Below are 15,690 nucleotides of genomic sequence, written 5' to 3'. Positions count from 1 at the left end.
TTAGTATTTGTTGTTATAGCGGCAACAGAAATTCATCATCTGTGAAAATGTCAACTATCTTGCTATCACGGTTCATGAGATACATGGTGACAGACAGACAGACAGACGGACAGACAGATGGACAGAAAGACGGACAGAGGAGTCTTAGTAATTCCGTTTTTACCCTTTAGGTACGGAATCCTAAAAATTGAGAAAATATGTTTTTACCGTATTTTTATAAATAAATAATATGCTAAACTAACTTACAAAACAAAAAAAAAAGGCTACAAACACTACGTGACTGCTATTCCATATAAAAATGAACTGTCATAGGGTCTCCCCAAATGTATCGACGCGGAATGGGCTTAAGCCGATAGAAAAAACCTTTATTACTACGCAATAATAGCGAAAAAGACGTCGGCACGTCGGCAGGCGCCGGCCGATGCGAGCCGAGCCGAATGACGACTTTTTCGCTCTTATTGCGCAGACATAAAGATTTTTTCTATCGGCTTTTGCCAAATCGGCGTTGATATATGTAGAGAGTCCCATAAGGACTACCATTATTCAAAGTGAGTTATAATGATACGACTCCAGGTCGTGTCAAAACAAAGTAAAAACTAACAAATAGTTAAATCGGAATCAGTCATTTATATTCGTACTACATTTAGATGCGCCAGGCAAAGTACACTTCCCTTGATTAACGAATAAATATAACGACTTAGGGTCTCCCCAGATATATCGACGCGGAATCGGCAAAACCGATAGGAAAAAGCTTTATGTCTGCGCTATAAGAGCGAAACAGTCGTTCGGCGCGGCTCGCATCGGCCGACGCCTGCCGACGTGGCGCCGGCTTTTTCGCTCTTATTGTGCAGGCATAAAGCTTTTTTCTATCGGGTTTGGTCGATTCCGCGTCGATATATCTGGGGAGACCCTTAGATTATTGTAAACAAAATGTTTCAAATGTTTGCATTCCGTGTATAATAGATAAAATGTAAACAAGGTGCAGTGTCAAGGAAAAGGAATAGTACAATATAAGTATACATAACTTCATTATAATAGGTATATATAGGTATTTACAAATTACTGGCCTTACACGACCCACTTTGCATTGTATCTTGCTCGAAGATAAAAGAAATACTGATACAAATTGAACTCGATTCTGCCCTACCAAGCGTAACAACAATAACAACCGTATATGACATTTGAAGACCAGGGGTTCTAGGCTTGCAAAGATGACAATCGTCGATAGAAAACACCAATCGTAACTTAAATAATGTACCAATCAAGGGCCTGGCACTCTTTGATAGAGAAAGATAGCCTTATTGCGATTCCTATAAGAGGAAAGAGAAAATAGTGCCATGATTTGTCCTTATCATCGACCGGGTGGCATCATAGGTAGGAGGCGATGGCGAAATACCGAAATTTATAACAGTGAAAGAGAAAAAATCCTATGCTGCCCAAATTTTATATGAATATTCTTTCTCTTACCCCCGGTCGGTCGGTGGCGCGTCTATAACTACTTGTATATACTATGTCTATGGTACCAATGGAATTAATCGTGAAAAAAAGTGACATTTCGTAGCGTCTGTCATCTCGATACATTTTTACTTTTCGTTTGTCCATGTACGATTGGCATTATTGGCTAGCCCTCAAGACTTGTTTCACCACACTGACAATGGGGTTGGCCGGTCAAAATACTTAGCAGATGGCGCTAGCATAGCTTGCCCTGTCAATCCCTAGAATTGTGTCAAATTTTTGTTTTTTTAATGCCCTGGATGCTAGCCCTTTAAGCCAAATCTCATAGAAAAAGGGGCAAGCTATGATGGCGCCATCTATGCAAACCTTTGACAGTTGCCAACCCTATTGTCGTCTGTCATTAACAATTCATTGTACATTGCAGGTCCAACAAATTACGCTATGTATATTATGATGCTATGATGCTATGTATATTATGTACCTACCGTCGTTACTTACCGATCAAGACTAAGAAATGTACAGGAAATTATCAGGGTGTCAATAATTGACAGGTTAAACTTCATACCCAACGAGGGTACATATCAAATTATTTGTGAAATATTTTTTCTAAACTTCATTCTTTACTGCGCGGGAATACCATAAACAATTGAATGAGATTTCGATGTTAAAGTTGACAAGCGTATGACGTTAGAACGTTCGATCCGTCACTCATTTTATAAATTAAATAAGGTTGGTAATGCCTGGTGGAACAGAATACGTGACCTTGATATTATACGACTTTTACTACTGTACACTGTACCTAAACAACGCAACACTATTTTTACAAGCTTTTTATTAACTTGCAATGTATCTAACTATGTATGTTTGTAACTTTGTACGGGTCAAATCTTGCAAGTTAAATTTGACTCACTTCCCAACTTCCAATGAAGCTGAAAATTCGCATACATATATTATGTATGTAAGTCGGGTGACAATGCAATATTATGGTACCATCGAGCTGATCTGATGATGGAGACACGAGGGTCACTAGGTAGCCATAGGAACTCTGTGATAAACGGATAAAATAACGCAACCTAATTGTGTTTGGGGTTTTTAGAATTTTGAGTATGAGTATTAATTGCCTGTGGAAAGAAAAGCACAGTCAACGATAAAAGCTTGTACCAAAAATAAAATATTTGCCAAAACTTACTAAAGGTATCATTTAATTTAACAGAAGTGCGACCTCCTGCTCGAAAAGGCCAACCTGTGATAGTAGAATTCAGCATATACGTAGTGGACGTCAACTCTATCAACGTTGAAGACATGGATTTTAGGTAAGCCAAAGGAACTAGAATAACTATAAAAGCCTGACCTGATTAGAGCTAAAAACGGAAGAAAATTAGGTTTTAAATTCATTATTTTAACTGCAAAAGAATGATAAAAAAGTTTTAAGCCCAAAAATACAAAAGAAGGATTTATTTAAAAGAAGTATTGCTATATTATAGTTCCTTTGATAATTTCAAAATAATTTCAGCTCCAATTATGCTTATATAAATTATACCAAGCAAAACAGCCATCTTACTTACAGGTAATTCATTCAAAGTCTGTAAATAGTTGAAACTAATCTAATTTAAGCTGTTGTGAGACATAATTTAAATAATTCCACGGTTTCGACACTTGTTTTTAGTCACTCGCGCGAGTAACTGAAATCAAGTAAGTCTAATCCGTGAAATTATTCGATGGTTGAAACTGTTGAAAGTAGTAAAAATATTATACCAAAATGTAACTGAATTTTCTATTCAAACATATTATAATGCTGAGATTTTACCAAAAGAAAACTTAGCATAATGAATAATGATTAGGTATGGAATGGTGTTAAAGGGTTTATTAAGGACGAAAAGGTCGGAGACATTTTTCTTTTCTTGCAAAAGGTATAGGAGATAGGCAAGGGTTTAACTTTTTTTTAAGTATTAGAGGTACTTTTATATGTATTACATCGTGGAATAAATATTTTCTTAATTGTTACGTTCTCTTGGGTTATTTGACAATTATTGTTGTCTTTAGAATGCTTATGTTAACTTAACTAAAATTATTACCTGCAATTTAAAAAATAATAAACATGATAGAATCGTCACGATGATGAAGAATTTTTGAGGATTTCTGCATAACAGAATGAGATTCACATTTTATAATGTGTTTAACCCATAATGGAAAGAACAAACTACAAGAAAAAACCTTCCCCTTAAAGCCCCGTCTACGTTAATTAAGCGTCCCCGGCAAGCTCGGTTCTCCATACAAACGTAGTTTCGCTCTCATTTTAAAACTATTAACTAGATTTCTCTGAAACTTTGTACATACAATAGGATAAGGTCTATGTCTGTAATTAGTTCATGTAGCTTTAGATACCATGGTTAAAAAAATACAGCGAATTTTAGTTTTTCATACAAAAATTGTGCTCTATTTCGTTTGTTTTATAAACTGGAGCTATAAACTAATTACAGACCTAGATACACTTCATGTCATTGCATGTGCAAAGTTTTATTACAATCCAACCCGTAGTTTTAAAATGAGAGAGGAACTACCTTTGTATGGGAAGGTGCAATTCGGCCGAGCTTGCCGAGGACTCTTAATTACGAATACCTAGCAGCTAATTAGAGAAGAGTATCCTTAATAAAAATACTAGTTTCCCTAACCTAATAGAATAACCAACTAAAATAAATTATTCGATTAAAACAACAAGTGACTAATAATTTACTTAGTTCGTATCAGTGATCTATGGAATTGGCAATACGTTGATAACTTGATACTGATCGTAATAACCTAATGGTTTAAACATGACCATGTACCTAGTAGCTACCTAGTAGGTAAAATCAATAACAACATGTTCTACCATTGTGGATGATTAAAGGCTAGAATGTACCTTAATTAATTATAGAATAGGGACATATATTATTTGGAAACAAAATTAAAAATTACGTAAAATTGTTACAAAAACTAACTAAATTGTTTTGATTTTAATTTGAAAGAGTAAGGTAACCTACTTTGTTTGTTTATTTAATTTCACAGAAACCTAATTAAAACCAAACTCGAGGTGGCGAAATGTGTTCATAACTGCATTTTTTATAGAATCACAAGCAGGTTAAGCAATTCATATCTACATAAAATTATTTTTAAAATAATCAATTCTTGACGTCACTAAGGCTGTAGGTAGGTATTCTACTCAAACATCATTCGCTTGCCCTTGTCCCATTCACTTGGGGTCGGCGCAGCATGTCTTTTTCTTCCATACATCTCTGTCACCCGTCATCTCATCATTCACTTGCGTTAGTTTCATATCATCTTTCACACAGTCCATCCACCTTTTCCTCGGTTTTCCTCTCCTCGTACTTCCCTCCACATTCATTCTTAATACCTTTCTCGTCACATGACTTTCATCCCTCCGCATCACATGCCCGTACCATGCTAGGCGATTTGCCCTTACTTTTTCTGTTATGGGTGCAACTTTCAGGCTTCCTCTTATATACTCATTCCTTATCCTATCCATTCTCGTCACGCCACACATCCACCTTAACATTCTCATCTCCGCTACATGCAATCTCTTTTCATCCTTCACCTTTAGGGCCCAACACTCTGATCCATACATGACGACAGGTCTTATGATCGTTTTATAAATTTTACCCTTCAACCGAAGGGGCATACGGGCGTCACAAATGGTTCCCGTAACCTGTCGCCATTTCATCCATCCTGTGCTAATCCGGTTTTTCACGTCGCGGTCAATATCGCCATCGCACTGTACGAGCGAACCGAGGTACTTGAAGTCGGAGCAGACCGGCAATGTAACGCTATCGAGTTCTATGGCAGCAAAACTGGAGAGACCGCCAAAATCGCAGAACATGTGTTCTGTTTTAGATCTGCTGATCTTTAGGCCAACATTCTCCAATTTTTGCCGCCATTTCTCAAGTCTGCTCTGCACCTCTAGTTCGTTTTCACCTACAAGCACAATGTCATCAGCAAACAGCATACACCAAGGTGCCTCCTCCTGTATGTCCGATGACAGTGCGTCCATAACTAGCAGGAAGAGGTAAGGGCTTAAAGCCGATCCCTGGTGCAAGCCTACTGTGACACTGAACCTGTCGGTGGTGCCAGCTGCTGACCGGACGCGTGTACAACATCGGTTGTACATTGACCGGATTAGCTCCACATACTTCCCAGGCACGCATTTCTCTTTCAGAGCCCACCACAAAACCTCTCGGGGTACTCGATCGTATGCTTTTTCGAGGTCAACAAACACCATATGCAGGTTCTTTTTAGCATGTCTGTATTTTTCGCACATTTGGCGAAGTGCAAAAATGGCGTCTGTTGTACCTCTCCCCGGCATAAACCCGAACTGGTTTTGTGTTATATCACTCTCATCTCTCAGGCGTCTCTCTATCACTTTTTCCCATATTTTCATGCTATGTGACATGAGCTTTATTCCTCTATAGTTGTTGCATTCCTGTACATCCCCTTTGTTTTTAAAAATGGGCACCAGCAAACTGTCACACCATTCGTCGGGGATTGTTTCTTCATGCAACAACTTATTGAAGAATAAAGTCAGCCACATACATCCATCCTCACGCAATAACTTCCATACCTCTCCTGGTATATCATCTGGTCCTACAGATTTTCCATTTTTCATACTTCTCACAGCCGTTCTTACTTCATCCATACATATTTCTTTCACTGCACCCATATTTATCAGCCTGTGCTCTAGCACCCTGCCCCATTCATTTTCTTCATTCATCAACCTTTCGAAGTAGACTTTCCAACGTTCTTTTATCGCTTCATCTTTCGTAATCACCTTACCTGCATCAGGTAAGGTGCATCACCTTACCTGCATGAGGTATTCTACTCAAACATTAAAAAGAAAAGCCCGAAACCACATTGTGTGATGAATTTGAAAAAATTGTGCTGCTATGCTATGCTAACAGTGCTGCTGCTGAATAACGAGATATTAAAGGACCTACCACACAAAATCATGACACAGCAATATTTACGCACAGTTACGCGTGTTCGCGATGCTTTTTTTTTGCACAAAATGTTTTATATATTATTTATAGTTTTTAAATTTCGTCGTACCTGATCATTCAATCTCAAAACTATTATGTGCAACCTACCTACGTATGTAAAGTGCTCAAATTATAGAAATCGTTTAACATTTCAGAGTGGACATGTTCATAAGACAGACTTGGATCGAGAGCCGACTGCAACTGCCAGAAGATATTTTCGAAGAGGGTGACGATCATGTGACTCTACCGCCGGAGTTCTTTGACAACCTTTGGCATCCCGACCCGTACTTCCTCAATTCTAAAGTCACAGGTAAGAAAATTGCACAAAAATGCCATATGACTTTCGAATAAAATTTTACAACTGTACACAGGTATCCACAGACGTTCCCGATAATTGCATGCGATTTTCGTTACATTGCGGTATAGGTATTTGATCTATCGATCGAATTTGTTGTACCTAAGTACTTAGCCGGCAATTGTCTAAAATAGCACGAAATTTGTTTCAACTTAAGTGGAGCCATAAAGGATGACTCACGTTAGACCGGGCCGTGTCCGGGCCGGAGCTTCCGGCGCTTCGTTTTCTATGTGATCACCTGTCATGTCATAGAAAAGTAAGCGCCGGAAGCTCCGGCCCGGACACGGCTCGGTCTAACGTGAGTCATCCTTTATACCAACATATTATTTATATCTAAATTCTTCGTGCCTATACTACATTTATTCGTTTGGTATTGGTGTATAGTGAACATCCGAAAACTCGTTCGATGAAAACTTAGACAATGAAAGATGAATAAACGAGAAAAGTTTCTAGTATTAACAGTTTTGTTCGAGTAGGTATAATATAATAATTTCGGACTTGAACAGAAAGCGCTTTGATTACAAACTTTTATTTATTTACGAGTATGCAATATTCGATCGCGCTTTTCTTGATTACGATGCCTACTTACTTATTTCTAATTATTTGATAACAATTTGATAAGTAAAACAGCGAAGTTTATTTTTAATTAAGCAGACGCAACAGACGAAACAATGTTGTTAATAAATTTTGTGTTTAGCAAGCCACGCTACCAAGGCCACAATGTTTTGAAATAAAGGAAAGATCGAAAAAGCTCACTCACTCGGGCGAGATTCGCTGTCCATGGGTAATTGTCTCGATTATTGGAGTTTATTGGAGTTTTCTCCGAAAGAATCGATTTTCATATAAATATAAGCCCAGGGTATGAAAATTTATGAGGAGTAAAATCAAACGTTACGTTATATTGTGTTTCGTATCGCGCAACCCCTAGCAACGGCTGCATGGAGCCAATTGCGGAGTTTGTTTTATCCTAAATTGTATAATGTACCTATTTTATAGTCGTCCGTATAAGGAGTAAACTCCAGTCATGCGTCGCAGCTGACACGCACACACTATTTTTTTTTTCCTTTATATCAAAACATCGTTAATAATATAGTGTGTTAAGTTGGTATCTACGATCACGATCTATGATTGTGGAGCCATATATGGGAATGCACTATGAAATGTCTAATATAAATGAAACTCTGCATGTCTTAAGAATTATAGTCCGTGAGTCTACATGGCATAGTTCCGAAACTTTTTTTATTTTGTCCGAAAGCATCATCATGATTTTCAGTTTTTTTTTGTAACATAAATATGAATTGATATCTGTTGGTAAGTAGACGATAATGTGATGGAAATTCACCTTCAGTAGAAAATTAAACTTGTTGAATTACGCTTTCGGGCAAAAAAGTTTTGGACTTTTTGGGTCTGGTTTATCGCTTAAGAGTAAACTTTCTAATTTTAGATACTTACCCAAAAGAGCATTATAGGTATAACAATTTACAACTAGTAGCGAAAGCAAAAGATTTTTCTATTATACCTTTCTTTCTGGTTGTAAGTGTTAACAACTTGTAAATTGTTATGCAACTACCTTACACAGATCGGATGTTCGTCTGTAGTAAACTAACCCCTAAGTAAATACTGGTGGAAATCCAACCTAACGGATGAAAAAATTACAAAATTAATAAAATCGGGTTTGTCCAATTTTAGGAGGAGCTATATACTACCGTCATCAGTCGGCTGGTAATGTTGCCCCATAAGTTGTAGAGAACACAAACAGTTGGAGAGATTGGGAACACTGTATTGTTTTAAATCCTACGAACCGCTTGTTCTTTTGTGCTAGATCTGACGGCTAGCCTATGAGCCTATGATAATAGGTATGTTTCAAAAAATACATATGGAAACATACCTATTATATTAAAAGGTCGTAGCTGGATAAGGGAACAACATCTGCCCTTAAGCTATTTTGGCTTGATTTTTTTATATAGTTTACTCACAACTAGTACACGTAACACACAAAATATTAAAAGAAAAAACCAAGTGGTTCCGTAGTAAAACGGTAATAAGTAAAAATACTTTTTTTTTCTCTCCTAGTATTTTAGAGCAGTTTTCAGGTGTATTAGTTCGACTACTGTAGATGTATTAATGATTTAAAAAAAAGACCAAGCTCCTTTGATTTTTATTCCCTATTGAATTCTGCTCAAGACAATTTTTTTTGCATTTGATTCAAGAATATTTTTATAAGTGAGAACCTGTAATTGGCTCTGTAATTCTATTGTAGCTCATAGAAATGTTTATAGCTGTTGGTTTTCCATGCAAAAAAAAATATATGAATAAAAACATTTTACCAAGATAAAAAAGATTACGTAAACGAGAACAATATGGCCGTCAGATTTACACATTTTAAATAAATTAAGATCAGACTGTCTGTATGGATTTTCACGATTTTCCACCTGTATGACTATTACGCTTTCACTTTCATTATTGTGTACTGACTATTCATTAGGCAGGGTAATTTTCTTCTTAGTGTAAGGCCTGAGTGGACGCTCAAGTTGGGCGTGCAGCGGTGCGGGGCGTGCGGCGTGCCTGTTACACAAATGCAAACGTATAGGAGCGGCCTTAGTGCAAGCTGCTCACTTTGTGAGCCCGACGCCACGCACCGTCGAACGCTCCACTTCGAGCGTCCACTCAGGCCTTACACTTACTCGTAGAGTTTTGTTACACTTTAAATAGTATAAATTAAAATACGAATTAGCGTTAAAGTTCATTGACCGGCTTTACTCGCTTCGATCGTGTTTTAATTTATCGCCACTCGTTTCGAATTTCCTACTTTTCGCACTTGTATGGTAATCATATCTTTAAACGAGCAATTCTTGTATAATATATTTCGGGGATCTCGGAAACGGCTCTTACGATTTCAATGAAACTTGCTATAGCATATATAGTATATATGGGGGTTTTCGGGAGCGAAAAATCAATCTAGCTAGGTCTTATCTCTAGGAAAACGCGCATTTTGGGGTTTTTATATGTTTTCCGAGCAAAGTTTGGGAGATATTGTACAAAAAACATTGACAATATTATAAGTAAATACCATTGTGACGTGGAGTTGCGCATATCTTTCATATCTAAGATCAAAGCAAACATGAAACGAAAAAACGTTTTATAAAAATAAATATAGGTACAAAAACGCTCAAAGCGCTGTAAACACTACAAGTATTTATTATTATTATAAAAATCTTTAATTTCATATTAAGTTCCATTCTCTCCCTAACCTTACCTTTTAAATCGACAGCACGAGGATGTACAGAATAGATTCTATTCATAATTATTATTTAAGATAGTGTTTCAATTCACGATATAATTTTTATTCTGTTGTATATTTTATAACTTTATTGAATTCATTATGAAGTTCCAGTTCGTTAAACTTTCGTGGCACTCAGTCAGACAATTGCTTTCTACAGTTTCTTTCCCAATTATTACAATCAAACCTTTTCGGACGGGTGCACTTTCAATCGCTACGTTTTTTTATAGGTTTAATATATTTTCAAAGTACACTTTATGCTAGACGTAGCGTGCAATAAAATTAATTAAGTTACATGTTTATCAATATTTTATTTTGTCTTTTTAAAACGTTTACATTTATATTGTCTTCGGTTACCGCGATAGTTGCTTATGAAATAAAACCATCCGTTCCATTTCGTTCCGTAATCCGTTTTCATAGTTTTAATTCGTTTGTTTACATTTAATTTTATTGTTAGACTAAAATATTGAGAAACGTTTTCATATTTTGCACAATTAAATAACATAATTATTTTTCAAGTAACTGATAAGGTACTTTATTTTTAAGTTCGTAAACATAGTAGATTGTACAACAAGGGCACAAAGCGATCTATTGTCATATGAGGCAATTTATTGGTCCGAGCGGCAGCGAGGACCAATATAACCGAGGATAAAAATAGGCTTTGTGCCTGCCTGAGTTATACACACTGCTTTTCACTTCGATTGTGAGTAAAATAAAACAATGGCAAACAAATAAAATACATTTTTTTTCTTTTTTTTTTTTAATTTTTAACACGTTATATTTATCTTAAGTCCACTGCACACTCGTGCGTGAATTAGCGAACTGTCCACACTCGCGTTCACGGCTTCGCGCCGCAATTCGTGTGGAGGGGCCTTTAAGTCTTTATTCATACTGCCAAATTATAACTACATTTTGTAGTTTATTTCTATAATACCTATGCTGTATTGTAAGATTTTAATGATTTAGTAATATATAAAACACGGATTATTAAAAAAACGAGCCAAATTAATTGGAATAACAATATTATCCGATTATGTTTTATTGTGTACTATGGCAGTATTTGATTGTCTTTGTCTTTAAAAAAAATTACTTTGTGCACTAGAGCATAAAAGTAGAATTTTGTGCAGCCTACATCTAGCACAAAGGAGAACTTTACGAGCATGAGAAGTGAAAAAAAAATATCATAAGGGCGGTTTCAGACTAGAGTATTTTTCTGCGTGTATACAGTCGTTTCAGCGTTACGAGCTTACACGCGCGTTACATTTTCTTGCATTTGGTTTTTACGCACGTTACTTTTCCCTACATTTAGTCTATACGAGTTACGAGCCACACGCGCGTACGCGTACCCTCGTATAAAACGCTAGCCTGTGACCGCCCTTGAATTATTTATTGTCACAGTCTTTCTTCAACTTTATCCCGTTATGCATTTTATAATTCTTAACATCTTCTTATACCAGGCACTCTGTCCAACCACGCATAATAGCGGTAGCTGCCATTGAAATGAATAAAACGCCAGTTTCAATTTGGAACTTGTTGCACTAAAATACGTCAAACAATTGAACGAGTTTTCCAATACAATGGCCGTTACGGGTGTTATCAACCGCGGGGCAATAATATTTATACTTAAAATGATCACTTAATGAAAAACAAATGCTAAAAATAAAAATATATTTTATAATTGTATTTACGTTTTCAGAAATAGCAGAGTTAACGCACAAGTTCTCGTCTGTTACTCTTTATCGGAATCAGACAGTGCGCTACGCTGCACGAATGCATGCCATTATCGCCTGCCAAATGGAATTTCAACTCTACCCCATGGACATACAGTCCTGTCCGATTTACATCGAAAGCTGTGAGTACAATATAATTAGCCAAATAATACCTGAACTAGGATACTTGTTAACCTACCTACGTGGGATTTTTGAGTGCCGTAGCTTCTCAATACGGGTATCTCTTTGTCTAGGGCGCCAGGATAACTTTATTTTAAGAGTCCGTAGCAAGCTCGGCCGAATTATACCTTCCCGTACAAACGGAGTTTCGTTCTCATTTTAAAACTACTTGTTGAATTGTAACGAAACTTTGCACATACAATGGCATATGCCTGTAAATAGTTTATATAGCTCCCCTTATAATATAAATAAATTCGCTGTCTTTTTTTAACTGTGGTATCTAAAGCTACATAAACTAATAACAGGCATAGATATACCTTATCCTGTTGTAAGTACAAAGTTTTATAGCAATCAAGCTAGTCGATTAAAAATGAGACCGTAACTACGTTTGTATGGAAAACCGAGCTTGCTGCGGACTCTTCATACAGCGCATTAAAAATTTGAAAACATCTAGAGCCATGAGGTTTCTGAAATACGTAGATAACTAACAGAGCGAAAGCCATTTTAGGCTCAAGTCGATACTTGTATTCACATTACATTGGCCTGGTTTCTTGTCGAAGTTGTATAATTCAAGGTGCCCAAATAAAATCCTTGCAACCCTTGATTTGGCAGTGTCCAAAATACTGTAGAAAATCTTTTACCCTCTTTTTGTATTTTTTTCGTAACCAAAATCATTGATACTATTGAGCGCCGAGGAGGTTTGAACTCACAACCTTCCGAGATTTCTGCCAAATTAAGGGTTGTGGCTTGATGTCTTTAATGTATTTTATTAATTTTGATAATTAAAACGACGAGCTGGGCGCTGACATCGATCATCATACATTGGTTAGGTACATATTTTAAAACAAATGACATGTATGTATGATGTCGAGCGTGCGTTCCGTGTCCCTCGGTAGGTAGGATAGCGAAATCCAAAATCTAATCATAGAAAGAGTGAAATCGCTTTTTTCGCTTTGCCATTCGCACATGTGGTTGGACTAAACTATGTTGTTGTACGAGAACATACATCATTAATTGTGACAGCCATTTTGAAACCTAAATCGGAAATCGTTCCTCTATCGTTCTGGAATATGTAAGTAATAGAGAGGCAGATAACGATTTCAGATGTTTCGATGCTGGGCATGTTGGCAGGTCTTCGAAAGGGATATTTATCCCTCATTTGCGAATTTTGAGACACAATTATGATTAAGTTAAATCATTAAATTTTACGCTCTGTCTTCTTTATAGTTTCCTACAGTAACCAGAAGGTGAGATTTCGTTGGAGCGAGGCCGGAGTCACCATAAACCCGGAGTTAAAGCTGCTACAGTACCATATCGGGGAGCCTCTGAGGCTTGAGGAGACCAATGGATACATGATTGATAAGGACGGTAAGATGGGACAAGGCCGGAGTCACTGAAGTCTCAGCCAACGAATTTTTTGGAGACTAAGATTTATACTCATAAAATTGCTCATTTATTGACTAGTCAGGACATACGTATGCAACTAAGCACAGAGCAGCGGATATGGGAGAGAACAATCTCACACCATACTACCTGAGGAGGATTGCGTGGGAAAGCGGACCCTGGCACTAGGCCAGGAAAACGCTAGGTTGAAGAAGAATCTTAATACATAACTTTATGGAGTTTTACAATGTTGATCAGTGATTAAAATAATTCGTTGTGTGAAAATTACTTCGAAATATTTCAGTGCGAAATATTAATATATTTTACAGTACATCTGGTGCTACATTATGACACCAGATGCTATAATAAGCAGATTGCGTAACTAAGTCGAAAATTTAAAGGGCCATATTTACTGTAAAATGTTGTACGATACACGTATTTTTCGCACTTGTATCGTAAATAACAATTAAAAATCTTTGTAGTCTGCCTTACATTGCTAATTTTAGGGCCATATGTAGATCACACACCGGCAACACTTGTGATAAGTGGTAGGACTTAAGTAAACCTGTCTTCAATGTGTCTTCTAAGATTAAGATACTTTCCCTACCGCTTTGTCTTTTTTCTTTGTTGCGGTCATGCTCGAAGGGAGCATAGGTCCTTAGTCCAACCTTTAAAAAAAATCCTGTACAGTCGAAATCAGATATATCGAAGTCGGTAAAAATACCTGAACACGCACTTTAGCGCCTTGAAAATAGTGGCGTGTTCAGATATTTGTGAGGAACTTGGGCGCTCCGATATAATATCTGATGGCGACTGTATAATAAACTTTTCTGATTTCAGGTAACTACTCAAGACTAGTAGTATACTTCAGATTCGAGCGACAGATCGGTCACCATCTGATCCAGACGTTTGCTCCATCGTCCCTAGTGGTCATGCTGTCATGGTTCAGTTTCTGGCTGGACTTGGACGCCATTCCTGGCCGAGTGACCTTGCTGGTTACGTGCATGTTGACACTGGTTACCATGTTTACTGGCCTTCGAGCTGATATACCGCCTGTGGCTTATGTGAAGGTAAGAATAAAGTATTGGAATAAATATGTACGGAAATCTACAGACAACTAAAATAATGAAATTCAAAATCAATCCAATACTTTGAAATGCGTTACACTTTTGCGCCAGGGGTTTTCAATTCTTTTACGTCGGGCCCATTTTTGTGAACCTATATATATATATATATCCCACGTGGGAGGCAAACAAGGCCCACAAGGCCCACTTGATGGTAAGCAGTCACCTTAGCCTATGGACGCCTGGAACGCCGAGGTGTTACATGCGCGTTGCCGACCCTTTGGAAACCTGTATACTCCTTTTTTGAAGAACCCCATACTGTAGACGCTCGGGAAAACCTCGCTAGGGAGCTCATTCCACAGCAGAGCTGGAGCTTCCGCGGGTGGAAATTCCTCTTAAACCGCACAGCGCACGACCATTTAGGTTCTATGGTGTGATCGAGGATGAACACCTAACTATATGACTAATGAGGATGTTTTTTTTTTATACCACGTCGGTGGCAATCAAGCATTAGGCTGTGTTGTATTTTAAACTACAATGCAACGCTGCAATTTAAGTGAAAAAGTTTGTCACTCGTACTTAATCACTTACTTGCCTAAAATGCAGTCGTAATACAGGCCACATCGCGTCAGTTTTTTTACTCTGAAGATTCTTAAATTTCGGCCTGTTGTTTGTGAAAGTGAAAAACAAATACCATAAAAAAATCCGCGTAAGAAACTTATCGAGACAATTTTTTCAATGCCTAAGGCAATCTCAGAATTTTACATTTAATCGTAAACTCGAATACTCACAAAAGAGTTGAAATTCTGGTTAATTAAATTGAACGCTCGCTCATCATTGAATGGCTGACGAAATTGGATTCTACAATTTAAAGCTATCGCGCCTACGTTCATTAACAGATTTCCCAAGTCCTTAAAAAATGAAGTTTAATAATTCATTCATGTTTTGAGCATTTTAAAGGCTAAAACATTTTAAAATTCAATTACAAATAAGTACTTTGATGCCATACAATCAAATGCGGAATACAATCATCACCATCATTATCTTAACCATACCATATAGGTTGTAATTTAGTTTAGGTATATACATATACATTTACAGTATGTTGTTTTCCGTACTATTCTTGTAACATACATAAGTACATAACATATAACTAATAATTTTAAATTTAAAAGGCATGTGTACAGATGTAGCGCATAATCCTTTGCCATCGTACTTTCTCGGAAACGTTCGTGTT

At 37.0% G+C, this 15,690-nt stretch overlaps 1 protein-coding gene across 2 annotated transcripts in view; it reads left to right on the top strand.

The window, feature by feature from the left end:
- Nucleotides 1–15,690, top strand: part of LOC134741377 (glycine receptor subunit alpha-1) — a 66,050-nt gene that overhangs the window by 45,003 nt on the left and 5,357 nt on the right. Inside the window, exons 4-9 of one of the 2 annotated variants that reach the window (XM_063674138.1) lie at nt 2,669–2,768; nt 6,638–6,792; nt 8,527–8,559; nt 11,814–11,969; nt 13,234–13,374; nt 14,230–14,459. In XM_063674138.1, the coding sequence (XP_063530208.1) occupies nt 2,669–2,768; nt 6,638–6,792; nt 8,527–8,559; nt 11,814–11,969; nt 13,234–13,374; nt 14,230–14,459 (815 nt within the window). The remainder of the gene's footprint in view (nt 1–2,668; nt 2,769–6,637; nt 6,793–8,526; nt 8,560–11,813; nt 11,970–13,233; nt 13,375–14,229; nt 14,460–15,690) is intronic. The other variant, XM_063674139.1, reaches the window with a different exon arrangement.

This window comes from Cydia strobilella, chromosome 5 (assembly GCF_947568885.1).
Source record: "Cydia strobilella chromosome 5, ilCydStro3.1, whole genome shotgun sequence".
Taxonomy (NCBI): domain Eukaryota; kingdom Metazoa; phylum Arthropoda; class Insecta; order Lepidoptera; family Tortricidae; genus Cydia; species Cydia strobilella.
The sequence above is the reverse complement of the archived record's forward strand: the minus strand, read 5'-3'. Positions and strand labels throughout refer to the sequence as shown.